The following is a 25,245-nucleotide window of genomic DNA, read 5'->3' on the forward strand; positions in this document are numbered from 1 at the left end:
CCTTCCTCCATTGATTGATATTACACCTGAACATTCAACATCGCTTTTTCTCTCTTTTTAAAAAAATTTTATTTTAAATTTTTTGTAGAGACTCATACTGCCCAGGTTGGTCTCGAACTCCTGAGCTCAAGCGATCTTCCTGCCTTGATCTCTCAAAGTGTTGGAATTCACAGGTATGAGCCACTGCGCCTGGACAGCACGTTTTTCTCAAGCCAGGCTCTCACTCTCTGTCTCCACTGTTTAGAATGTCATCTCCATGGAGGCAGGACGATTTCCTTCACCACTGAATTCCCAGTATCTCAGTGCTTGGCAAATATTAGTCGACAGTCAATAAATATTTGTTGGCCGGGCACGGTGGCTCACGCCTGTAATCCCAGCACTTTGGGAGGCCGAGGCAGGTAGATCACTTGAGGTCAGGAGTTCGAGACCAACCTGGCCAACATAGTGAAACCCCATCTCTACTGAAAATACGAAAAAAAATTAGCTGGGCGTGGTGGCACGCACCTGTAATCCCAGATACGCAGAAGCCTGAGGCAGGAGAATCGCTTGAACCCAGGAGACCAGCTTGCAGTGTGCTGAGATCGCGCTGCTGCACTCCAGCCTGGGTGACAGAGTGGGACTCCTTCTCAGAGAAATAAATAAATGTAAAAATACCAAAAATTATCCGGGCATGGTGGTGTGCATCTGTAATCCCAGCTCCTTGGGAGGCTGAGGCAGGAGAAGCACTTGAACCCGGGAGGCAGAGGTTGCAGTGAACCATTGCACTCTGGCCTGGGTGACAGGCTCAAAAAAAAAAAAAGAAATTATATATTTGTTGAATTAATGAGTAAATTAATATGTGAAAGAAGTTGTGGTGTTAAAAAATATTTTAAACAAAAATGATGGCTGGGTGTGGTGGCTCACGCCTGTAATCTCAGCACTTTCGGAGGCTGAAGTGGGTGGATCACCCGAGGTCAGGAGTTTGAGACCAGCTTGGCCAACATGGTGAAACTCCATCTCTACTACAAATATGAAAAATTATCTATCCAGGCATGGTGGTGGGTGCCTGTAATCCCAGTTACTCATTCGAGAGCCTGAGACAGGAGAATCACTTGAACTTGGGCGGGGGGGGAGGTTGTAGTGAGCCAGGATGGCACCATTGCCCTCCAGCCTAGGCAACAAGAGCAAAACTCCATCTGAAAAAAAACAAAAACAAAAAAAAACAAAAAACCACAATGATAGAGCCGGGCCAGGTGGCTCACGCCTGTAATCCCAGTACTTCGGGAGGCTGAGGTGGATGGATCACGAGGTCAGGAGATCAAGACCAGCCTGGCTAACACAGTGAAACCCTGTCTCTACTAAAAATACAAAAAATTAGCTGGACATGGTGGCATGCGTCTGTAGTCCCAGCCACTCAGGAGGCTGAGGCAGGAGAATCGCTTGAACCCAGGAGGCAGAGGTTGCAGTGAGCCGAGATAGCACCACTGCACTCCAGCCTGGGTGACAGAGCAAGACTCCATCTCAAAAATAGATAAATAGTTTCAAGTATGAGGGAAATCCAGTCTCTGTCACTTTATCTTGGCTGGAAATGCAGATGGTGATATTCAAATCACATGTTGACTTGGCTGATACAGGATTATGATGTGTTCATCTGGACCACGAGGTGACTCAATAGAATCTTGGTGGTGGAAACAACCTTAGCCAACAGACCTTACACACACGAGTGTTGCCAACTCTTGTTATTGTCAAGTTTCATTAGGTTTTTGTGCTACCAACCATGCCTAGTCGATGCCAATCCCAATTGATTCCTCCACCCCAACACTCTGAGTGAGCACCAACTAGGCATAGTCTCATACCTTTCCTCATTCGCTCCTTCATTCATTCATCCAGTAATGGTGACCGAATGCCTACCATGCAACAGGGTATTTTTTTACTCATTTATTTCCTCCTGCCTTCATGCCTCCATCTGTCAATTCATTGGTCACTATGCATCCACCCAGATTATGGACTGCATAACTAGCCTCAGATGGTGAGAGGAGTTGTCCTGAGGTCAGAGACTGCGCTCAGAGGAGGACAGAGAAGAAAAAACTGCAGAGAAATGAAGGCTGAGTCCTGTGGACCTTGGGGACTACTGGATCAAACTGTACCTGAAGCCTGTAAATTACCATTTTCATGTAGACCATTTGAGGGAAATACTTGCTACTTGCAACTAAAATAAGAATCCTCACATCTCCAGGGTCCCCTCCTTAAGACATCAGATAGGTGTTGACATTCAAAATACTTAACACTAAATAATCAGAGCAGATGGTCGGCCATAGCAATGGGCCTGGATTGTGGAGGATCCTGCTGGACCACAGGGAGGTCTGGGGCACCCTGGGGAGGGGCTCAGCCAACAGGCACACAGAGAAGCCACTATTTAACAGGTGGCCTAGAAGGTTTTTGATATTTTATTTATTGTTTTGTTTTGTTGAGTCGGGAGTCTCAGTCTGTTGCCCAGGCTGGAATGCAGTGGCGCAATCTTGGCTCAGTGCAACTTCTGCCTCCCAGGTTCAGGGGATTATCCTGTCTCAGCCTCCCAAGTAGTTGGAATTACAGTCATGCACCACCATGCCTAGCTAATTTTTTGTATTTTTAGTAGAGACAGGGTTGCAGGTTTTCACCATGTGGGCCAGGCTGGTCTCAAACTCCTGACCTCAAGTGATCTGCCTGCTTCCGCCCCCCAAAGTGCTGGGATTACAGGCATAAGCTACAGTGCCCAGCCAGGTTTATGATATTTTAATGTGCAGCTATGCTGGTACAAACCTTCTGAACTCAAGCTCTTAAGAGGGCCCACAGCTGGTCCTGAAAAAAGGCTTTATTTGAGTCTGAACGAGAAGTAAACATCAAGCAAAACAGAGGTCTGAGCTGGGTGACAGGCTGCATCTTCAAGATGGGCCTCGTAGGGGAAGTGTGACAGTGACTGGGGGCTGGGGCACGTGGCAGACTCAGGTCATCACCTGTCTCTCCACGGCTTCCTTGGGTTCAGCCTTGTCCTCTGTCATCCTGGAGCTGAACATGGAGCCCATCCTGGAACGTCTCAGAGACTGCATGCTTGACATTCCGGAAATGGAGGCATAGGTGGAGTAGGATTCTGAGGCAATGACATCATTTATCTTCCACCGGATCATCGTGCAGCCCTTCACCACGAGGGGCCACAGGAGGCAGAAGGCAATGTAGAAGATCACCAGGCCCACAAACACGCTGACTGACACCTGCAGAGAGCAAAGAATAAATAAGGAGTTGGCACATGATAAGGTACACAGTCCACAATCTGGATCCACAGTCACAGGGAAATTGACAGATGGAGGCGTGATGGCAGGAGGAAATGAACAAGTAGACAGCCTGTGGCATGGCAGGCGTTTCGTTGGCATGACCAGATGAGTGAATGAAGGAATGAATTAGTGAAGTACAACAAGCATAGGTGTGGAGGTGTGGGCCCTTGCCCACCCAGCAGGGCAGCTCCTGGACAGTCACTCACCATGAGGATGAAAAGGGCCCGCTTGGGACTGAGTGGCAGCCCGTGGATGTGCAGCAGGAAGGTGAGCTGGTAGTTGCAGTAGGTGCTCGTGTCCACTCCTCTGCGGGGGTTGGGAGGGGACCCAGGATTAGAGGAGAAGCCAGGCATTCCATGGGCAGCCCCTGACCCGCACCTGGGCCACTTGCCTGGCTTACCTATTGCTCACCAACACTTTGAAGAAGAATTCAGGGGCGAAGATGCCTTGGGGAACATTGTCATAGCATGGGGCGTTCTCCAGACAGAGCCACCTGCGAGCCAAAGATCAGGCAGTTGTGCTACCAACCATGCCTAGTCTGTGCCAACTCCCAATTTCTTCCTCCACCCCATTTGGTCCTCGGTGAGGACCAAATGGGGGCAATCTCATGCCTTCCCTCATTCATTCCTTCATTCACGCATTCAGTCATGCTGACTGAACGGCTACTGTGCCACAGGCTGCCTCCTCATTCATTTCCTCCTGCCTTCACGCCTCCATCTGTCAATTCCTGTCACTGTGCATCCATCCAGATTACAGGCTGTGTACCTATCATGTGCCAACTCCTTATTCATTCTTTGCTCCCTTCATTCCTTTATCCCATAAATACAGCTTGAGCACTTACTAGGTACAAAGTCACATCTTTCATTTATTTCCTTCTCTATTCATTATCCAATAAATGCAGGTTAGGCCGGGCGCAGTGGCTCACACCTATAATCCCAGCACTTTGGGAGGCCGAGGCAGGTGGATCACTTGAGGTCAGGAGTTCAAGACCAGCCTGACCAACATGGTGAAATCCCATCTCTACTAAAAATTATAAAAACTAGCCAGGCGTGGTGGCGTGCACCTGTAATCCCAGCTACACGGGAGGCTGAGGTGGGAGAATCACTTGAACCCAAGAGGCGGAAGTTGCAGTGAGCTGAGATTGTACCACTGTACTCCAGCCTGGGTGACAGAGCAAGAGTCCATCTCAAAAAAATAAATAAAACTAAAAAATAAAAAAATAGAGCAGGTTAAATTCTGACTAGGCGCAAGTTGTTCATTCATTCACTGCCTTCGTTTGCTCATGGCTTCATTTTTTTCCTTTCATTGAATGAAACTTATTGAGCCCCTATATATGAATTTGTTTCTCCATTGTTTTATTCATTCATTAATACCCACATTCAAATATCAATAAATGCCTGCCACGAATTGATTTATTCATTTGTTCATTATTTCATTCAATAAATGCTATGTTAACCAGCCTAGCCAATATGGTGAAACCCCATCTCTACTAGAAAAAAAAAAAAAAAAAATTGACCAGGCATGGTGGTGTGCGCCTGTAATCCCAGTGCTTTGGGAGGCTGAAGCGTGAGGATCACCTGAGGTCAGCAGTTCAAGACCAGCCTGACCAACGTGGTGAAACCCCATCCCTACTAAAAATACAAAAATTAGCCAGGCGTGGTGGCGGTTGCCTGTAATCCCAGCTACTTGGGAGGCTAAGGCAGGAGAATTGCTTGAACCTGGGAGGCAGAGGTTGCAGTGAGCTGAGATTGTGCCACTGCACTCCAGCCTGGTGGACTACAGAGGGAGCCTGTCTCAAAAAATAAACGAACAGGAGGCTGAGACAGGAGAATCGCTTGAACTCGGAAGGTGGAGATTGCAGTGAGCTGAGATCATGCCACTGCATTCCAGACTGGGCAACAAAGAGCGAAACTCCATCTCAAAAATAAAAATAAAAACAAATTTATGAGTCTATTCAGGACCCAGTTCTGGAGGAGAGACAGACCCCACACCAGACAGTGACTGCCCAGGGCTGTCCACTCTAGGATGGGGATGCACAGGTAAGGGACTCAGGGGCGGGATGGGAGAGCCCCAGGCGGCCATGGGAGTCACGAAGGGACAATTGTCCCATCCTGAAACAGAAAAGTCCTCCTGGCTGAAGGGGCATCTGCCTAAGGCCTGAAGAGAGTAGGAGGGAGCAGCATTCCAGGCAGGGACTTCAGCTTGTGCAAAGTTCAGCCCCATTTGAGTAACACAAAGGCAGTCAGTGTGACTTGGGGATCAGGAGGCCTCCTGGGGGCAGAAAGGATGGGTGGGCCTGATGGACTACCGACAGATGGGGGCCAAGAGGGCCAGGCTGCGCACTCACTCGATACCCGGGCTCTCATGGGACATGATGTGGAAGGCTGAGTCTTTGGTGGTCCTTTTGGTCCTCGTGGTCCAGATAAGGCTGTTGGTCCTGTGCAGGACGAGGTCATCTCAGCCAGGGGTTGGAGGGGTGTGGGGGAGGTATGGCCTCAGTGGTCAGTGTGGAGGGAGGCCAGAGGTGGGTGCAGGGGGCGGGGTCTTATGTGCAGGGGGCATGGTGTTAGGGGGGCCCTGCAGGAGTTTGCCTGTGGGATCCTAAGAGCCCCACTGTGGGCGGGGCCTGAGATGCGGAGGCGGGGGCTTGTGAGGTGGGCTTGGCTTGGAAGTGGGAAAGGCCTCCAGGGGAAGCAAGGCCAATTACGCGTGGGGCCCCACGGGGATTACTTGTCCAGGGGGCTGTTGAAGCGGTAGATTTCGTCCTTGTTGTAGTCCTTGAGTGTGTCCAGTGTGGGCCCGCCACCCACCACCAGCAGCACGTAGCTACCAGGGACAGAAGAGCACACGGACTGGTCTCCGGGTCTCCAGTCCTGCCCCCTTCCCCTTCCGCTCCCTCCACCTGCCCTAGCTACAAGTTGGCCACGCCTTTACCTGCCCTGGAAACTGCCGGAGTCTCCTGTCACCAAATCTTGAATCAAGAAGAAGGGGTAGAAAACTATGGGGTTGGAGGGGGTTGAGATGGGAAGAAGAAATTAGCCTGGCCTGAGAAGCTGAGGACCGAGAAGGGGGAAAGTGAGATGCCAGGGGGGGGGGGGGGGGGGGGGGAAAGAGGGTGGGTAGCCTGTGGGCAGAGGAGCAGGGAGGGAGAGCGCAAAGTGGTGGGCGCAAGAGGACAGTGAACGATGCAGGGGAAGGGACTGGACACACACTGTCCCGGAAGAGAAAGCAGGGCATCTCGGGGTCCACTTGAACGCAGTCAAAGTAGTGTTTGTTCTTCAGGCGGCTGTATTCCAGAGTGTAGGTGATGTCGAACGCCAGGCGCTTGCCTGGAGGGCAGCCAATGAACACTGGCACCATCAGGTTGCCCTCGGTGGGAGGAAAAAAGGCTCATGGGAGTGGCCAGGGTCTCCTCAGGCCCCTGGAGAGGTGAGGGGCAGGAAGGACAGTACCCCTCCCACAAACACCACAAACACCACCACCAACTGCCTGGCTCTCCCTCACCGCCAAGGGCAATATGGTCATTAATATCATTAAAACGGCTTGGCGCAGTGGCTCATGCCTGTAATCCCAGCACTTTGGGAGGCCGAGGCAGGCCGATCACTTGAATCCGGAGTTCGAGGCTAGCTGGCCAGCACAGCAAAACCCTTTCTCTACTAAAAATACAAAAAATTAGCTGGGTGTGGTGGCGCATGCCTGTAATCCCAGCTACTTGGGAGGCAGAGGCAGGAGAACAGCTTGAACCAGGGAGACAGAGGCCAAGATTGCGCCACTGCACTCCAGCTGACAGAGCAGGACTCTGTCTCGAAAAAAAAAAAAAAAAAAAAAAAGACACAGAGTCCACTCATTCTCTCCCTTAAACCTCCAACTCCTTTGTCCCCACCCTGTTTTGTCCAACCTTGTCTTCTCCAGAGTCTCCCTGCTTCCAGTTCCCTCATTGATGTCCCCCACCCCATGCAGCCAGATGGACCCTGGGGACCCTCGAGTCCCTCCTCTGCTTGGAGCCCTCCCGAAGAACCAGCTCACGCACCATGGCCCATGAGGCCCCACTTACTCTGCCCCATCACTGCTCTGAGTTCATCCCGCCACATTCCCCCTTGCCCACCCTGTGATGCGGTCACACTTCCTCCTTGTTTATTCAGTCTAGCACATGAAATCTTATGTACTCTAAGGAGGTGGGGGCTCTTACAATCCCTTTTGACTGCCCAAGGTCATTCTAACCCAGGAGAGAGGAACACCAGGATCTGCGTGCCCCGGAGTGGGTAGGGAAGTGGGTGACAACAAGAACTCTGGGGCAGGCCCCTCCTCTACCACTTATTAGCTCCCTGGGTTACACTGCACCTCTCTGAGCCTCAGTGTCTGCCCTGGGCAAAGGCGATATCACATATATAAGCAAGTGAAGAACCAAGATCCCAAAGAACTGAATGAGGAATGTGTGAGTGGGCAGAAGAAGAGAGAGATGTGAAGGCAGGGCCAGGCCAGCCCTTGTGCCACCTTTGTGCCAAATGCAAAAAGTGGCCCTGGGCCAGGCGCGGTGGCTCACACTTGTAATCCCAACACTTTGGGAGGCTGAGGTGGGCAGGTCACCTGAGGTCAGGAGTTTGAGACTAGCCTGGCCAACATGGTGAAACTCCATCTCTTCTTAAAATACAAAAAATTAGCCAGGCATGGTGGTATGCACCTGTAATCCCAGCTACTTGGGAGGCTGAGGCAGAAGAATCGCTTGAACCCGGGAGGCGGAGGTTGCAGTGAGCCGAGATTGCGCCATTGCACTGCAGCTTGGGGGACAAGAGTAAGACTTCGTCTCAAAAAAAAAAAAAAAAAAAAGTCCCTGTTGCTCACTCTATTCTCCCTCTGCAGAAAAGTTATCAGAGGGAACACATCAGCTTGTGTGCAACCTGCACAACTGGGAAGGTGGCCCTTTCTGAAAACATGAATGAATGGAAGGAGTTAGGCTGGGTGTGGAGGCTCATGCCTGGAATCCCAGCACTTTGGGAGGCTGAGGTGGGTGGATCACTTGAGTTCAGGAGTTTTCGACCAGCCTGGCCAACATGGAGAAACCCTGTCTCCACTAAAAATACAAAAAATTAGCTGGGCATGGTGGTGGGCACCTGTAATCCCAGCTACTCGGGAGGCTGAAGCAGGAGAATCACTTGAGCCAAGGAGGTGGAGGTTGCAGTGAGCCAAGACTGCACCATCGCACTCCAGCCTGGGCAACAAGAGCGAAACTCCATCTCAAAAAAAAAAAGAATGAAAGGAGTTAATGGGTAGTAGTGGCTGGGTGGATGAATGATGAGAAAGAATGAGAAGAAAGGAAATTACAAATGATTAGTGGGATTCTCAGGGGATTAGCCATGTTGAGACCTGACCCCAACCTTCCCCTCCCAGGGCCCAGTATCCCAAGCTCCAATACTTGCATACGGGGCCCCACGTGCGTTTCCTGGAAGCAGAGCCCGGATGAACCCACCACCTGCAGGTAGGAGCAGGTGAAGATGGTGATCCCTGTGGGCCCAGGCTTTCCCACCATCCTGCACCCTCCCCTCCAGGCTTGGACCTCACATTGACCGTCATGGAAGACTTCATAAGGTGGTGTCCACTAATGCCTTGGTCATAGCAAACCTTTTTATCCTTGAGCGTAATCTGGGGTTGAAAGAGGGGAGAGGCAGAAATGAAGGGGTGAACAGGTCTCCCCAAAGACCAACAAACAGTTCAAATAACCCATAGCTGGGGTGAGGTGGGGGCTGGTAGGAGAATGGAAGTCTTCCATTTTCTACTCAGGAATAGGCTAACGGGGCCAAGCGCAGGGTGGCTCATGGCTCATGCCTCACACATCACACCTCACGCCGAGGCGTGAGGATCTCTCGAGCCCAGGAATTCGAGACCAGCCTGGGCAACACAGGTAGACCCCCCTCTCTACAAAACATAAAAAGTTAAGGCTGGGCACAGTGGCTCACGCCTGTAATCCCAGCACTTTGGGAGGCTGAGGTGGGCGGATCATTTGAGGTCAGGAGTTCAAGACCAGCCGGGCCAACATGGTAAAAATCCATCTCTACTAAAAATACAAAAAATTAGCTGGGTGTGGTGGTGTGCACCTGTAATCTTAGCTACTAGGGAGGCTGAGGCAGGAGACTCGGTTGAACCTGGGAGGCAGAGGTTGCAGTGAGTCAAGATTGTGCCATTGCACTCCAGCCTGGGCGACAGAGTGAGACTCCATCTCAAAAAAAAAAAAAAAAGAAAAAAAAGTTCGCTGGGCACTGTGGTGCATGCCTGCAGTCCCAGCTACTCAGGAGGTTGAGGGAGGAGGATCACTTGAGCCCAGGAGGCCAAGAATGCAGTGATCGCGCCACTGCACTCCAGCCTGACAGAGCAAGACCCTGTCTCAAAAACAAACAAAAAACAAAAACAAAAACAAAACAAAAAACCTCCCTTGATCCCAACTGCCCGCCGGGCCTCACCGAAAATAGCACCGCGTTGCGATTAATCAGGACCTCCTGCTTCACCGAGGCCTCGATGCAGCCGGGGTCGGCCAGCACCACGCCCACGTCTACCTGGCTATGCAGCTCGAAGACGGTGCCTGCTCCGGACAGTAAACGGGGTTAAAGCCTCCCTCACAGGCCCCGCCGTTCGGATGGTGTCCCCTCCCCCCAGGCTCCCAGATTCCCGCAGCCCTCGCCCTGCCCTTCGGGAGTGACTCTGGCCCCGCGCAGACCGAGGTCTGCCATCGTCCGGAACGAGTGGCTCTGCGCCGACAGGAAGATGGCGAAGCTGTACTCAGTGCCCTTGTCCAGGAAAATGCGCTCCGGCAGCTCGTACGCGGACTTGAGGTTGTAGATCTTTTCGTAGCTGTCCATTTCTATGGACACGCCGCCCGCGCTTCGCCAGTTGCTCGCCAGGAAGAAGTAGTAATCCTGGAATACCGCATGCGCGCAGCAGTCAGCGCCGGGGTTGGGGGCACTGTGAGGGGTGTCCGGGCACCGCCCCTTTCCCCGGTTCCCAATCCGCTCCGCCTACCTGGTCTTGTTTGTTTTTCTCCCACCAGCGCCAGGTGGGGTCGTGCACCGGGTCCGCGTACGGCTGCAGGGATCGCCGGGCACCGTAAAGGGATTGGGCGGCGGGGGGAGGGCCCCCAGGAAAGCGGCATCCCCAGACCCCCTCCCAGCCTCAATGCCAGCTCCTAACCCAGAGCAGAAGATACACACCCCAGCGCATCCCCAGACCCTGCTTTCAACCCGGCCACACCTCCAACACCCTCCCCTGGAAGTCCTGCTCAAGCCAGGCCCCGCCCCCACGTCCCCCACCCACCCCACCCCCCAGTCCTCCAGTTCTACAATCCCGCTGCGCTCCGCTCCACAGGCCTCGCCGTCTAAGCCGGCTCCCCGCTCCCCGAGTCCCGTCTCAGGCCTGCCCGCCCGCCGCCGGACGCCCACCTTGTCGTACACGGAGTGCAGCCACAGCAGGTAGTAGATCAGGCCCTGGTAGATGGCTAGCGAGTTCTCGTTGTGGAAGCCCGAGCGCTCCAAGACGCGCGGTGGCCGTGCCCGGTAGCGCTCCTGGCGCGTGTATCTCTGAGGACCGGGCAGGCTCCTCAGGCGCATCACCGAGAAGGGGCAGAAGTTGGTGAAGGAGAGCATCAAGTAGCCCCTGGGCAGTGGCAGAGGGGAAGGGCTGCTGGCTCTAAGGCACCCCGCGCACTGGAAGCTTCCGCAGGCCTCTTTCCCACCTCACCCACTTCCCGTATCGAATCCAGCCCCGATCTTCCTCCTCAGCGTCAGCCCCTGCTGCCCAGAGGCCTCTTCACACATCCCCTCGGACGTCCCTCGATCCCTGAGACCAGAGTCCTCCCTGCTCAACGGGCAGTCCCCATCTGCCTGTCCACTTGACCTCTTATCTTTGTTCCACCTCCTGCTTCCTCCTTCCACCCCAGTTCCCCCTCCCTGCCCCGAATCCAGCTGCCTCCCTGGGTTGCTCTGATCCACCTTCTGCAGGACAGCGACCAGAGGCATCATTATGGCACCCGGTAAAATCCGATCCTGCAGTCCTTTCCTTTAGTCCCATCCATGGCTCCCCCAAGACCCTCAAGATGAAGTCCAAGTTTCTCCCCATGACCACCAGGGCTTCGTCCCCCTTCCCATCAGGGCTTCTGCACAGGTGGTTCTCCCGTTCTGGGACACCCTTCCCCACCTTATCACTTGGCTAATCCTTTCTCACCCTTCTTGTCACAGTGCATACACCTCCTCCTTCTTGAAGCCCTCCCTGATGCACCTTCCCCCCCAGCCAGGTTCGGCTCCTCCTCTGAGCTTCCATAAGTGCTGAACTCCTGCCATCGTAGCCCTGAGGCTGTCACTGGGGTTAGCTCGGTCTCCCCTCTCTCAAAAACAGTAGCTTCAGGAGGACAGTGCCGGAAGCCCTCAGACCCCTGTCATGGTCCGGTGTCCTCTCACCCTTTCCGATCCAAGTCATAGTGGCTGGTGTGCTGTTGATACATCAGAAGCTGTTCCACGGGCATAAGCCTCTTGACCAGCTGGCCCTTCTGGTTGTTCATAAGGTACACCAGCTACAGGGGGAAGGCAGAGTCAGGTGAGCTGGGGTCAGCCGTCCTGCGGTGCCCCAATGTCCCCGCAGAGCCCCACAAGGCACCTGGTACAGTTTGCTGCCTTCGTAGAAGAGGGTCAGCATGGTCTCATTGGATGCGTAGAGAGAGGACTGTTGCATCAGCTGTAAGCTGATGTGCACCTTCCAGCCCTTGGATGGGAACAGCCGGTACACCCGGTAGCTACCCTCCAGGAGGTACCAGATCTGTGGGTACGATAGCCGGATGTGTGTATGTCAGGACCATGGGGTCCTCTGATCCCACCTCACCCTCTGCCCAGTGTGGTGGCCCCATTGTTTGAGGGATTAAGTTTGCAAACTCACCTCCACTGGGACCAAGGGTGCTCCCCTTCCTTTTCTCTGTGGTGCCATCTCTCTACTTCCCTGAGCCCAATCACCTCTGGTTCCAGCCCTCACACACTATGATCATGTTTTTCAATGTTTTTGGTCTATTAAGGTTTCTAGCACTTGTAACCTAAACATCCCTAACATACACACTCCCTAACAGCCACGGTTCCTAGGGCCGAGACCTCTTTTTTCTTCTCACTCTGCAGCTTCCAGGGTCTCACCATTTCCTTGGCCTCAGTTTCCCATCTCTGCACTAATGCCCACCCCCATACACATCTGAAGGGAACCTTCACTACCCTTCCTGAACCACAACCTGGGTGATCCCTTCCAGCCTCCAAGATGTCCCCCTCCATGTGGTCTCCCCCATGAAGCCCCCCCTAACATGCCTCATCCCCCAGAATGGGCCAGGTCCCCCTACTTCCATAGGTAATATTTTCCCCATTGCAGCCCTGACCACTCTGTGTTCTCCAGCACAGGGGCAGGTACACAGTAAATGCTCAATATTTATGAAGTGAACGAGTGCACTGTGGGATGAAAGAGGGCCGCCTCTGAACATTAGATCATAGCTCTGGTCTGCGTGACTTTGGAGCTGACCCTCTGAATTCCAGGGATTGCAGCTATAGATGGAGCTTCACTGCCCTTTCTCAGGGTCCCCGAGGGTGCCCCCTTCCCTTAGCTCCTTTACTCTGACAGGGGGAAAGAGAGGCCCCTAGGGTTTGGGGGTGGGCAGAGAGGGAATGGAGAAAGGGGCAGGGCAGCCCACCTCCTCTGTCTCCGTGACAATAGCCACAGCCCCACGGAACGATCTGGTCATGTATTTGATGGACAGTTCCTTGGGGAAGTCTGCCAGGTAGATGAAGTTTTCCTTGTTAGAGCTGCAAGGACAGAGATGGAGAGCTGGGCGCATCCTGGACAGCCGCTTACCCCAATCCCAGGCCTAATAACACGGGAGCCACTTACTCAGTTTCTCCACTTGGAAGAATGTGCAAAGGAAGCTTGAAATCCTAGCTCCCGCCCCCCACCCCAAACCCTTTGAGAGTCTCCAGCTCCCCATCTGTAAAACAGAAGCATCGGGCCAACCTGGCAGTTTGCCAGCCACCCAAGAAAGTGGCTCAGGGGCCCCTAGGTTCCTGAGGGTCGAGAGGGTGGCTGGGATGGGGAGGATCCTAAACTGTCCCTAGAAAATGCTCGTCAGTTAGCCGGGCACGTGGTTCACACCTGTAATCCCAGCACTCTCGGAGGCTGAGGCGGGAGGATCACCTGAGGTCAGGAGTTCGAGACAACCCTGCCCAACATGGTGAAATCCGTCTCTACTAAAAATACAAAAATTAGCCAGGCATGGTGACATGCAACTGTAATCCCAGCTACTAGGGAGGCTGACGCAGGAGAATCGCTTGAATCAGGAAGGCGGGGGCTGCAGTGAGCTGAGATTGTGCCACTGCCCTGTAGCCTGGGTGACAGAGCGAGACTGTCCCAAAACAAAAACAAACCCTCGAAACTGCTCATCTATTGCTCACACAGGCTGGGTCTTTATATAAGGTTTCATTTTTAAGAAAAGGGCTCCCACAGCTTTAAAACATTGGCTCCCCTCGTCCCAGCACTGACTACCCTAACGGTGTGTTCCCCATCACAGTCCTGGTAACTTCTGGATTTGGGCATCCTCTGAAGGCTTGGTGAGACTCGCCTAGTCTGGTCTTGAAAGCATCCACACCCTAAAGGTGCTGGGGAGACAGAGTATGCCTGGCCCACCCGGGAGTGGTGGAGGCCTACCTCTGCAGGAGAAAGTTGCCCCAGATGAAGATCAGGTGGTTGTATGGGTTACAGGAGATGCCTTTGGGGGCCATTACAGTGTTGGTGTAGGACTCCGTCCCTAGGATCATCAGGAACTCCAATCCTCGAGCTGACCGGGGCAGAGGAAGAGAAGACACGGCAGTGAGGTGGAGTCACCTGGGCCCCTCCTGGCCCACAGCCGCCCTTGAGGCCACCTCTGCCTTCCCCTCCTACCTTCAGGGATGAATTCCGGGATGCGGTAGAGAAGTTCCAGTTCATCACTAGCTACAGGGGGGGTGAACACAGCAAAATCTCCTGAGGCTCTGTGCTTTCAAAACCTGGAGCTGGAGCAAGTTGCTTGCTTCTCAGCCTCCTGTAAAACCCTCCAAAGAGCTTCCCACTCGGGCTTGCTAGTCCTTAGAGTTTCTTCCACCGCCCCCCGCCATGACAGGATCTCTCTGTCGCCCAGGCTGGAGTGCAGTGGTGTGATCTCGGCTCACTGCAACCTCTGCCTCCTGGGTTCAAGTGATCCTCCCACCTCAGCCTATAGAGTAGCTGGGATTATAGACACGCACCACCACCACGCCCAGTTAATTTTTTGTAATTTTTTTTTTTTTTTCCCCAAGATGGAGTCTCCCTCTGTTGCCCAGACTGCAGTGCAATGGCATGATCTCGGCTCACTGCAACCTCTGCTTCCCAGGTTCAAGGAATTCTTCTGCCTCGGCCTCCTGAATAGCCAGGTTTACAGGTACCCACCATCATGCCTGACTAATTTTTGTATTTTTAGTAGAGACAGGGTTTCACCATGTTAGCCAGGCTGGTCTTGAACTCCTGACCTTAAGTGATCCCCCCCAACCCCGCCTCGGCCTCCCAGAGTGCTGGGATTACAGGTGTGAGCCACTGCCCCCTGCCAATTTTTGTATTTTTTTTTTTTTTTTTGAGACGGAGTGCAGTGGCCGGATCTCGGCTCACTGTAAGCTCCGCCTCCCGGGTTCACACCATTCTCCCGCCTCAGCCTCCCGAGTAGCTGGGACTACAGGCGCCCGCCACTGCACCCGGCTAAATTTTTTGTATTTTTAGTAGAAACCTGGTTTCACTGTGGTCTCGATCTCCTGACCTCGTGATCCACCTGCCTCAACCTCCCAAAGTGCTGGGACTACAGGCATGAGCCACCGCACCCAGCCCAATTTTTGTATTTTTAGTAGAGAGGAGGTTTTGCTATGTTGCCTAGGCTGGTCTTGAACTCCTGAGCTCAAGCATTTCACCCACCTTGGTGTCCCAGAGTGCTGGGATTACAACCATGAGCCACCACGCCCAGTTTTTTTTTTTTTTTTTTTTTGAGACAGGGTCTTGCTCTGTCACCCAGGCAGTGGCATGATCATAGCTCACTGTTGCCTCAACCTCCTGGGCTTATGCCATCCTTCTACCTCAGGTATATTCCAAGTAGCTGGGACTACAGGCGCACCTCCATACTCGGCTACCTTTTGTTTGTTTGTTTTTTTAATTTGTAGAGACAGGGTCTTGCTATGTTGCCCCAGGCTGGTCTTGAACTCCTGGCCTCAAGCGATCCTCTGGCCTCGGCCTCCCAAAGTACTGGGAGTACAGGTGTGAGCCCCGTGCCTAGCCCTTTAGAATTTCTTCATGTGAATTATAAAAAGACACTGCCTCTGAGAGGAAACAGTCCTGTTAAGGCACAGGACCTGTCTCCTCTGACCCCCGGTTGGGGGTTTTGTGCAGTGCATGGCCTGTACAACTCTACATGGCGGCCCTATTCTCACTGCAGGTAAAATAAAATCTCTTTATTGGCCGGGTGCGGTGGCTAAAGCTTGTAATCCCAGCACTTTGGGAGGCCGAGGCGGGCGGATCATGAGGTCAGGAGATCGAGACCAGCCTGGCTAACACGGTGAAACCCTGTCTCTACTAAAAAATACAAAAAAAAAAAACTAGCTAGGCGAGGTGGCGGGCGCCTGTAGTCCCAACTACTTGGGAGGCTGAGGCAAGAGAATGGCGTGAACCCGGGAGGCGGAGCTTGCAGTGAGCTGAGATCTGGTCACCGCACTCCAGCCTGGGCGACAGAGCTAGACTCCGTTTCAAAAAAAAAAAAAAATCTCTTTATTGTGAGTCACAGAGCCCTTTCAGATCGCCAAGCCTATACCCAGTTCTCCACTGCTACCCCTCATCCAGGAGTGACACAGGTAATGTCACCCTCCCTCTGTCTGCTGGGCACAGATCCCTCAGGATGGGCATGTGGTCCACAGTCTGGGCTCCTGCCCTTTGCGCCCAGCCCCTTGCATCGCCCTGATTACCTGTGTTGTAGCTGACCACCTGGAAACGTTTACTGGCATTTTCATATTCGCTCTCCACCAGCAGCAGTAGGGTATACTCACCCGCGATGTAGTCAGACCAAATTATGGAGCAGGTGGTAACTGAGAGGGAAAGGGGCAGTCCAGAGCCACCCCAGGGCTCAATGGCCTTGGTCCTGTGCCAGCTGTGCCCCTCCCCATAACTCTCACCCCTCCCTAAGACACCGCCCATTCTTTCCCATGACCACTGCCACCCTCCCCTGCTCTTCTGCACCCTCAGTCCCCCCAGCCTCCCGCCGCAGACCCATCGGGGGGATTAGTACCTTCTATCTGCTCGCACACAGACCACTGCCTGGGCAGCATCTCAAAGGACACCTGGCCATCTGCAGAGCAAGGTGGGGTTCATGTTCAGTCCCTCTCCCTCCTGTCTGGCAGCCCATCAAGCCAACTCTGATTGCCCTCCTCATGCCCACCAGCCCCTCAGTCCTTGGGATCTCATTCTCTGGCCTTCCGTCACTCACACCTGGCCTATCAGAGCATGTCTGTCTGGTCAGTCATGACACTGTGGGTCTCATGGCTCAGGTCTGGCCATGAGAACCACAGTGGGCCAATCAGAATTTACTCTGGGACTTGTGTTAGAATTAATGGGAAAGATGCTGTCTTCATTCTCTTGGCATGACTCAGACTAGTAGGTGACTTGAGTCTTAAGCTTTAAGGGGCTACCTTTAACCTCCATAGAGGAATAGCTACCTGAAAATGGACCCAAATTATAGGACCAATAACAATAAACCGTTTGTAACACTCACCACATCGCTAGTACTAAGACCTTTACAAAAACCAACTTATTTAATCTTTATATCAAACCAGTGACCTAGATACTAGTACTACCATTAGTCACATTTTGTAGGTGAAGAAAACGAGATCAGAGAGGTCAAGTTACATATCGAAAGGCACACAGCAAAGGTGTGATGGAGCAGTCTCTCTCCAGAATCTGTGCTATAGTTAATTACTATGCTGCACTACCTTACCAAGAGATGGAGTCCTGATGACATACCCTGTGAGCCCCTGGATCCAGCCATACCTGAAGTTGAACCCGAGTCTTTTCATTTATGTAAGTCCACAAATTCTTTATGCTTACTATTATTACTATTATTAAGACAGTCTCATTCTGTTGCCCAGGCTGAAGTGCAGTGGCATGATCTCGGCTTACTGCAACCTCTGCTTCCCAGGTTCAAGCAATTCTCATGCCTCAGCCTCCCAAGTAGCTGGGACTACAGGTGTGTGCCACCATGCTCAGCTGGTTTTTATATTTTTAGTAGAGATGGGGTTTCTCCATGTTGGGCAGGCTGGTCTCGAACTCCTGACCTCAGGTGATCCACCCACCTCAGCCTCCCAAAGTGCTGGGATTACAGGCATGAGCCACTGTGCCCAGCTGTACTTAAATTATTTTTGAATTGGGCTTCTGCTATTTTTTTTTTGGGGGGGGGGTGGATTTGTTTGTTTGTTTTGAGATGGAGTCTCACTCTGTTGCCCAGGCTGGAGTGCAGTGGCGCAATCTCGCCTCACTACAACCTTCATCTCCTGGGTTCAAGTGACTCTCCTGCCTCAGCCTCCTGAATAGCTGGGATTACAGGTGCCTGCTACCACACCCAGCTAATTTTTGTATTTTTAGTAGAGATGGGGTTTCACCATGTTGGCCAGGATGTTCTTGAACTCCTGACCTCAAGTGATCTGCCTGCCTCAGCCTCCCAAAGTGCTGGGATTACAGGCATGAGCCACCGTGCCCAGATCTGTGCTTTAAAACCAAGTACATCATGAAAGATACATAAAATACCCCCAAGCCCTACCCCTACAAATGCATCCCTCCACCACCACCATCACCACCCTCAGCCTGGGGGCCCTCCTCAGGGCACATGGTGATGAGTGAGGTCCCAAGGTTAGAATCCTTGGAGGTGAGAGGGTATGGAGGGGTCCCTGGGGCTGCTAGAGGCCCACACCCTTACCTCTGATGGTCCCGAAGTGTACAAAACCCTCATGCTTGCCCGTGGTGAGGGCCATTATGTACTCAGAGCCATTGCTATGGAAATACACAGGGCACAGCTTCTTGATGCACTCGCTGGCCAGGACACGAACCCAGCTGCCTAGGGAGGCCAGCATGGGGCCTCAGACCCAGGTGGTTGGATCTGGGGCCTCCGCCCTCCGCCCCGCCCAGCCCAGCCCACATTTCCCTGGCTTTTGTGAGCCTGTTATCTGTCCTGTCGTGCTGCAGCACCTGTTCAGTGTGGTGTCAGGGAGCACCTGGCAGAGGGTACCCGCTGCCTTTGAGAAAATCCTCCTTTGCTCACACTCTGTCCATGAGGGTCAGATTGGGCTGACACCTCCCTTGCACTCCCTTGGCCACAATGATTACCATGTGACCAAGCTGGCCAAATCAGAGACAATACCAGCTTGCAATCAGCAACAAGATGCTCTTTTCTGGGGCTACTGAGGGGCATACAAGTCTACAGTTGCTGGGCAGGGGCCGGAGTCACCGTGGCGTGCACGAGGAGGTGACTGTCTAACCGTGACAGTGACCCCCTGGTGCAGCCATTCCTGAAACCAACACGCTCCTGGGCTTTTCAGCCACGGAAGCCAATAAACACCTCTTTTCTTTGGCTTAAGCCAATTTGAATTTTGTTCCTCCCACTGTCAAAGTGTCCTAAGAAAGAGAGAAAGCAAAGCTGCTGGGAACACCCATTTACTTATAAGTTACAGTCCAATTTCCGGTGACTCTGGAAGCTGACAGTTCTGAGATGGCGGGAAAAACTAGAAGAAATAGGAGAGCTTTGGCTTTTTTTTTTTTTTTTTTTTTTTGAGACGGAGTCTCACTCTGTTGCCCAGGCTGGAGTGCAGTGGCACTATCTCGGCTCACGGCAGCCCCACCTCCTGAGTTCAAGCGATTCTCCTGCCTCAGCCTCCCGAGTAGCTGGGAGTACAGGCGCCCGCCACCACACCCAGCTAATTTTTGTATTTTTAGTAGAGACGGGGTTTCAACACATTGGCCAGGCTGGTCTCAAACTCCTGACCTTGTGATCTGCCCGCCTCAGCCTCCCAAAGTGCTGGGATTACAGGTGTGAGCCACTGCACCCAGCTTTTTTTTTTTTTTTTTTTTAGATGGCATCTCGCTCTGTCACCCAGGCTGGAGTGCAGGGGCACAATCTTGGCTCACTGCAACCTCCGCCTCCAGGGTTCAAGCGATTCTCCTGCCTCAGCCTCCCAAGTAGCTGGGACTACAGGCACGTGCCACCATGCCCAGCTAATTTTGCTAATTTTTTGTATTTTTAGTAGAGACGGGGTTTCACTGTGTTAGCCATGCTGGTCTTGAACTCCTGACTTCAAGTGATCCACCCGCCTCGGCCTCCCAGAGTGCTGGGATTACAGGTATGCACCACCGTGCCCAGCATTTTTCTTTTTTTGAAACAGGGTCTTGCTCTGTCGCCCAGGCTGGAGTGCAGTAGTGTGATCATAGCTCACTGTAGCCTCAAATCCCTGGGCTCATGTGATCCCCCCTCCCATCAGCCTCCTGAGTAGTCTGACCTCCTGAGCCACTGTGCCTAGCCTCTCTTTTTTTGTCTCCGATGAGTTTCCCTTGAGGCTTTGCCCATCTGTTTCTCTCTCTCCTCCCGCTCTTTCTGACTTGTCATGCCCCTCTCCCTCTTTCTCCCCATCTGGTCTCTCTCGGCATGTCCTTCTGCCACCCTGTGTGGGCACACACATGTGTCTGCCTCTACTTCCCTTTACTCTCACACCCCCTCTTCTCACAGTTGCTCACAATTCCCAGGAGGGTCTGGGTGGAAGCCTCATCACGGCAAAAAAAAAAAAAAAAAAGAGGGGGACAAGGTCCATTCAGGGTGGGCAGGGGTCCATTCGGGGCCTTAGCAAGTTCCTTCCCTGCTGCCTCACCCACAGCAATGCCAGCCCCAGGTACCTTCTGTGGAGGGGTTCACCGGGGTGCCCTCCCCAGGCGTGGGTCCTGCCACAGCCCACTCACCACTGCCGCGGTTTCTCTCATAGAGTGTGGTATAGGTGCCTGTGAAATAGTAGACCAGCTGGTTCTGCCGAATGAAGAGGGTGCTCTCGGTGGCAACAGTGTCATAGATGGTGGCCGTGAAGCCAGACTGGGGGCAGTAGAAGGAGCCCACCCAGCAACTGTCAATGCTCAGCTGCAGGGGAGCAGAGGCCAGTGGTGAGCAGGTGGCCTTGGCCTCAGCCCCCATGTCCTGCCTTGCGGGGAAGCTCCTGCTCTGACAGCTGCCCCAGAGTGCTCTCCCTGCTCACCCCACAGCAACACCTTGGTAGCCAAACCTCCCTTATATGGACCAGAGAAGCAGGTGACCCAGGCCTGAGCCAGTTCAGGCTTCGTGTGCCCCCTGGAGTTGGGCAGTGCACAGCATGTTCAACGGTCCTTAGCGGTCCTTGTACCCCTGGCTACAGTCAGGGTTATACCTACATGGATACAACACCCCATGCTCTCCCCAAGGAACTTTTTTTTTTAAAGGCTGGATCTGGCTCTGTCACCCAGGCTAGAGTGCAGTGGTATGATCACAGCTCACTGCAACTTCAAACTCCTGGGCTCGAACGATCCTCCCACCTCAGTCTCCCGAGTAGTTGGGACGACAGGTGCTCACCACCATGCCTAGCTAATTTTTTAATTTTTATTTTTGTAGAGGTGAGGTCTCGCTATGTTACCCAGGCTGGTCTTGAACTCCTGGGCTCAAGCAATCCTTCCGCCTCAGCCTCCCGAGTAGCTGGGACTACAGGTGCTTGCCACCACTCCCAGCTAATTAAAATAAATAACTGTGTGGTGAAACCCCATCTCTACTAAAAATCCAAAAAATTAGCTGGACGTGGTGACACGCACCTGTAATCCCAGCTACTTGGGAGGCTGAGGCAAGAGAATTGCTTGAACCCGGGAGGCAGAGGTTGCAGTGAGCCAAGATTGCACCACTGCACTCCAGCCTGCGTGACAAGAGTGAAACTCCATCTCAAAAAACAAACAAAAAACAGAGGAATGAGGTCCAAGAGATGAGACAAGAAACCCCTTCTCAGTGATACTGTTTGAAATCCTGGGCCAAGCAGAGCCTGAAGTCTTGAATTTTTTGGTCTCGTGAACCAGTAAATTTTCTTCTCCACTTTCAGGAGATGGCTAGCGAAGCTCTCAAATCCATTTCCCTATATTTTTTGGTGATTGAGTTTAGCTGGGCATGTACCACCCAGTGTCCCCTGCAGTTGGATGTAGCCAGGTGACCCCTTCTCACTAGTGGAATGTCAGTGGAAGTGAAGCTTGCTTAAAAGAAAATGGCTTGCCCTCTACTTCTTCTCCTCCCCTTTCCCAGTGGCTGCTGTCATACAGAGGTCAACACCTCCAGCCCAGGGGATGGTGAAGTGAGAAAATGGAAGGAACAAGGTTCTTCACCTCTGGACTGTTACGAGAATGAGCAACAGCCAGGTGCGGTGGCTCACACCTGTAATCCCAACACTTTGGGAGGCCAAGGCGGGTAGATCATTTGAGGTCAGGAGTTTGAGACCAGCCTGGCCAACATGGCAAAACCCCATCTCTACTAAAAATACAAAAATTATCCAGGTGCGGTGGTGGGTGCCTCTAATCCCAGCTACTCGAGAGGCTGAGGCAGAAGAATCATCTGAACCCGGGAGGCAGAGGTTGCAGTAAGCCGAGATTGCACCACCGTACTCCAGCCTGGGCAACAGAGCGAGACTCTGTCTCAAAAAAAAAAAACAAAAGAAAGAAAGAAAAAGAAAAAGAAAAAACAAGCAACAGTCTCTATTTCAGTCATTCTCTTCCAGGGTCTCTTTGTTATAGCATCTATACCTGGACCCCAACCAACGAAGGTGAAGCGAGCTGTGCAGGGGAACATCTGTTTCCTGGGGGCAGTGTGGAAGGGAGTGGTGGGGAGAGACAGGAGCAGGGAAGACAGGAGACAACGAGATGAGACCATCAGGGAGAAATCCCCATGGTTAGAGAACAAGAACAAGGCTGCGCATGGTTCTCTGTTCTCTGGGTAAACCGGTTCTCTGGGTAAACCAACCTGGCTTGGCATTCTGCCTGTAGCTGCACTAATTCCAACATATTTCTGTCGCTGAAGCCAAAAGATCCTTACTTCAGACACTCCCTCCCTATTATGGGATAATATAGGCTCTCAATGCCTAATAGGAAACTCTTGGGCAGAGATGTATATGGCAATGCAGAATTTTCCAGAGTGGAGAAGGTAATGGCACACATATACCATTGGTTATGGAAGCTATTAACCCTTTTTTTTTTTGAGACAGGGTCTTGATCTGTCTCCCAGGCTGGAGTGCAATGATATGATCATAGCTCACTGCAGCCTCAAAGTCCCAGGCTCAAGCAATCCTCCTGCCTCAGCCTTCTGAGCAGCTTAGACTACAGACTCATGCCACCACCCCGGCTAAGTTTTGTATTTTTGGTAGCGATGGGGTTTCACGATGTTGTCCAGGCTGGTCTCAAACTCCTGCTCTCAAGTGGTTCTCCTACCTCAGCCTCCCAAAGTGCTGGGATTATAGGCATGAGCCTCTGCACTCAGCTGGAAACTATTAACTTACATCATCCTCACAATAATCCTATGAAGTAAATATAAGTATTACTACTGGCCGGGCGCGGTGGCTCAAGCCTGTAATCCCAGCACTTTGGGAGGCCGAGACAGGTGGATCACGAGGTCAGGAGATCGAGACCATCCTGGTTAACACGGTGAAACCCCGTCTCTACTAAAAAATACAAAAAACTCGCCGGGCGTGGTGGCGGGCGCCTCTAGTCCCAGCTACTCAGGAGGCTGAGGCAGGAGAATGGGCGTGAACCCGGGAGGCGGAGCTTGCAGTGAGCTGAGATCCGGCCACTGCACTCCAGCCTGGGCGACAGGGCAAGACTCCATCTCAAAAAACAAACAAACAAACAAAAGTATTACTACCATGTTACAAATGGGAATCTGAGGACCGGGTCGTTGAACTGCCAAGTCCAGGGTCAGGCAGCCAGGTGGCGGCAGAACCAGGATTTGAACCTAGGCCCTCTGGCTGTAGAATCGTGTGTTTTTTCTTCATGCTATCTGCCTCTCATGGCAACTGATGTGTTTTTGGGGACCTCTTCTAGAGCCCCAGGCCCCCACCCTATTCCAGGGGCTGAGGCCCCGCTCCCTCCAAGAGGCCCCGCCCACCATCTGCCCCACACCGTTCACCTCCACCAGAGAGAAGTCCCTGAAGCTGGTGTCGGTCATCAGGACGTACTTCTCATTGGGAATGCCTCCCAGGATGAGCACAGGTGACTGGTCCACAGTGTGCCACAAGGGCCTCGATGAGATACCCACAAAGTACTGGGGCATCAGGTTGAAGAGCTGCCAGGGAGGGACAGGAGGGACGCCAACACTCCCGCCACTCTCCTGAGGCTCCATCTCATTTAGGTCCAAGGCCTGACCTGGACCCACAAGGCCCCACGCAAGTTGTCCTTCTCAATTCCTTGACCTCATTCCTTACCATTCTCCCCTCACCCCCTCTCTCCCAGCCACACGGCCTCTTCTCTGCTTCTCAGACCTCCCAGGCACATGCCCACCTCAGGGCCTCTGCTTCTCCTGAAGAAATGCTCTTCCCCTAGTATCCATGCCATTCTCTCCTTGGAAGCTTAAACTTCTCAATGAGGCCTTTCTTGACTATCCTATTAAACATTGCACTCTCCTTCTGCACAGACCCAACTCCCGTTGTCCTGTTCCGTTTCTCTTCAGAGCACTTACCACCCTTTGCCCTACTACGGAATTCACTTGATTTTCACATTTACCAGTTTGCCGGGTTGCCATCTGTCTCCCCTACTACAGTGTCAGCTCCAGGAGGGCAGAGATTTGGGTCTGTGGGTTCACTGCTGTGTCCCCATGATGCAACAACGTGTGCTCAGTAAGTGGCTGCTGAGTGACAGCATGAATGAATGGGTGAATGCATCGGGATTAAGAATATGGGTATGAGGTCAGGCGTGGTGGCTCATGCCTGTAATCCCAGCACTTTGGGAGGCTGAGGCGGGTGGATCACCTGAGGTCGGGAGTTCGAGACCAGCCTGCCAACATGAAGAAACCCCATCTCTAATAAATATAAAAACAAAAAAAATTAGCTGGGTGTGGTGGCACGTGCCTATAATCCCAGTTACTCAGGAGGCTGAGGTAGGAGAATCGCTTGAACCCAGGAAGCAGAGGTTGCGGTGAGCCGGGATTACACCACTGCACTCCAGCCTGGGCAACAAGAGCGAAACTCTGCCTAAAAAAAAAAAAAATAAAAATAAAAATTGAATATGGGCATGGGCTGGGCGCAGTGGCTCACGCCTGTAATCCTAGCACTTTGGGAGACCGAAGTGGGCAGATCACTTCAGCCAACCCTTGCAACATGGTAAAACCCTGCCTCTACTAAAAATACAAAAACTGAGGGGAGAGTATCACCTGAGCCTGACGAGGTCACTCCCCTGCACTCCAGCCTGGATGACAGAGTGAGGCCTCGTCTCTACAAAAAGTAAAAAAATTATTAGCCTGGCGTGGTGATGGGGGCCTGTAATCCCAGCTACTTGGGAGGCTGAGGCAGGAGAATTGCTTGAACCCAGGAAGCGGAGGTTGCAATGAGGCGAGATCGTACCACTGAGCTCTAGCCTGGGAGACAGAGCAAGACTCTGGCTCAAAAACAATAATTAACTAATTAATTAAAAAGTTAGCTGGATATGGTGGTACATGCCTGTGGTCCCAGCTACTCGGGAGGCTGAAGTGGGAGTATTGCTTGAGCCCAGGAGCTCAAGTCTACAGTGAGCCATGATTGCAGCACTGCACTCCAGCCTGGATGACAGAGCAAGGCCCTGTTTCAAATATATATATATATATATATGTGTGTGTGTGTGTGTGTGTGTGTGTGTG

General features: G+C 52.6%; 1 protein-coding gene across 1 annotated transcript in view; it reads right to left on the bottom strand.

Moving 5' to 3' along the window:
- Window positions 1-2,441: 2,441 nt before the first annotated feature.
- Window positions 2,442-25,245, bottom strand: part of CATSPERG (cation channel sperm associated auxiliary subunit gamma) — a 32,390-nt gene continuing 9,586 nt past the window's right edge. The window contains exons 6-28 of the mRNA XM_037991623.2: window positions 23,545-23,700; window positions 20,331-20,502; window positions 18,304-18,441; window positions 16,624-16,683; window positions 16,304-16,423; window positions 14,232-14,282; window positions 13,998-14,127; window positions 12,991-13,102; window positions 11,928-12,086; window positions 11,732-11,844; window positions 10,718-10,931; window positions 10,302-10,364; window positions 10,000-10,198; window positions 9,746-9,864; window positions 8,850-8,930; window positions 8,704-8,760; window positions 6,503-6,659; window positions 6,225-6,288; window positions 6,021-6,116; window positions 5,638-5,727; window positions 3,691-3,783; window positions 3,497-3,596; window positions 2,442-3,230 (exon numbers count right to left, since the gene is read on the bottom strand). Coding sequence (XP_037847551.2) covers window positions 2,964-3,230; window positions 3,497-3,596; window positions 3,691-3,783; window positions 5,638-5,727; window positions 6,021-6,116; window positions 6,225-6,288; window positions 6,503-6,659; window positions 8,704-8,760; window positions 8,850-8,930; window positions 9,746-9,864; window positions 10,000-10,198; window positions 10,302-10,364; window positions 10,718-10,931; window positions 11,732-11,844; window positions 11,928-12,086; window positions 12,991-13,102; window positions 13,998-14,127; window positions 14,232-14,282; window positions 16,304-16,423; window positions 16,624-16,683; window positions 18,304-18,441; window positions 20,331-20,502; window positions 23,545-23,700 — 2,811 coding nt within the window. The 3' untranslated portion in view covers window positions 2,442-2,963. The remainder of the gene's footprint in view (window positions 3,231-3,496; window positions 3,597-3,690; window positions 3,784-5,637; window positions 5,728-6,020; window positions 6,117-6,224; window positions 6,289-6,502; window positions 6,660-8,703; window positions 8,761-8,849; window positions 8,931-9,745; window positions 9,865-9,999; window positions 10,199-10,301; window positions 10,365-10,717; window positions 10,932-11,731; window positions 11,845-11,927; window positions 12,087-12,990; window positions 13,103-13,997; window positions 14,128-14,231; window positions 14,283-16,303; window positions 16,424-16,623; window positions 16,684-18,303; window positions 18,442-20,330; window positions 20,503-23,544; window positions 23,701-25,245) is intronic.

Source organism: Chlorocebus sabaeus, chromosome 6 (assembly GCF_047675955.1).
Source record: "Chlorocebus sabaeus isolate Y175 chromosome 6, mChlSab1.0.hap1, whole genome shotgun sequence".
Taxonomy (NCBI): Eukaryota; Metazoa; Chordata; class Mammalia; order Primates; family Cercopithecidae; genus Chlorocebus; species Chlorocebus sabaeus.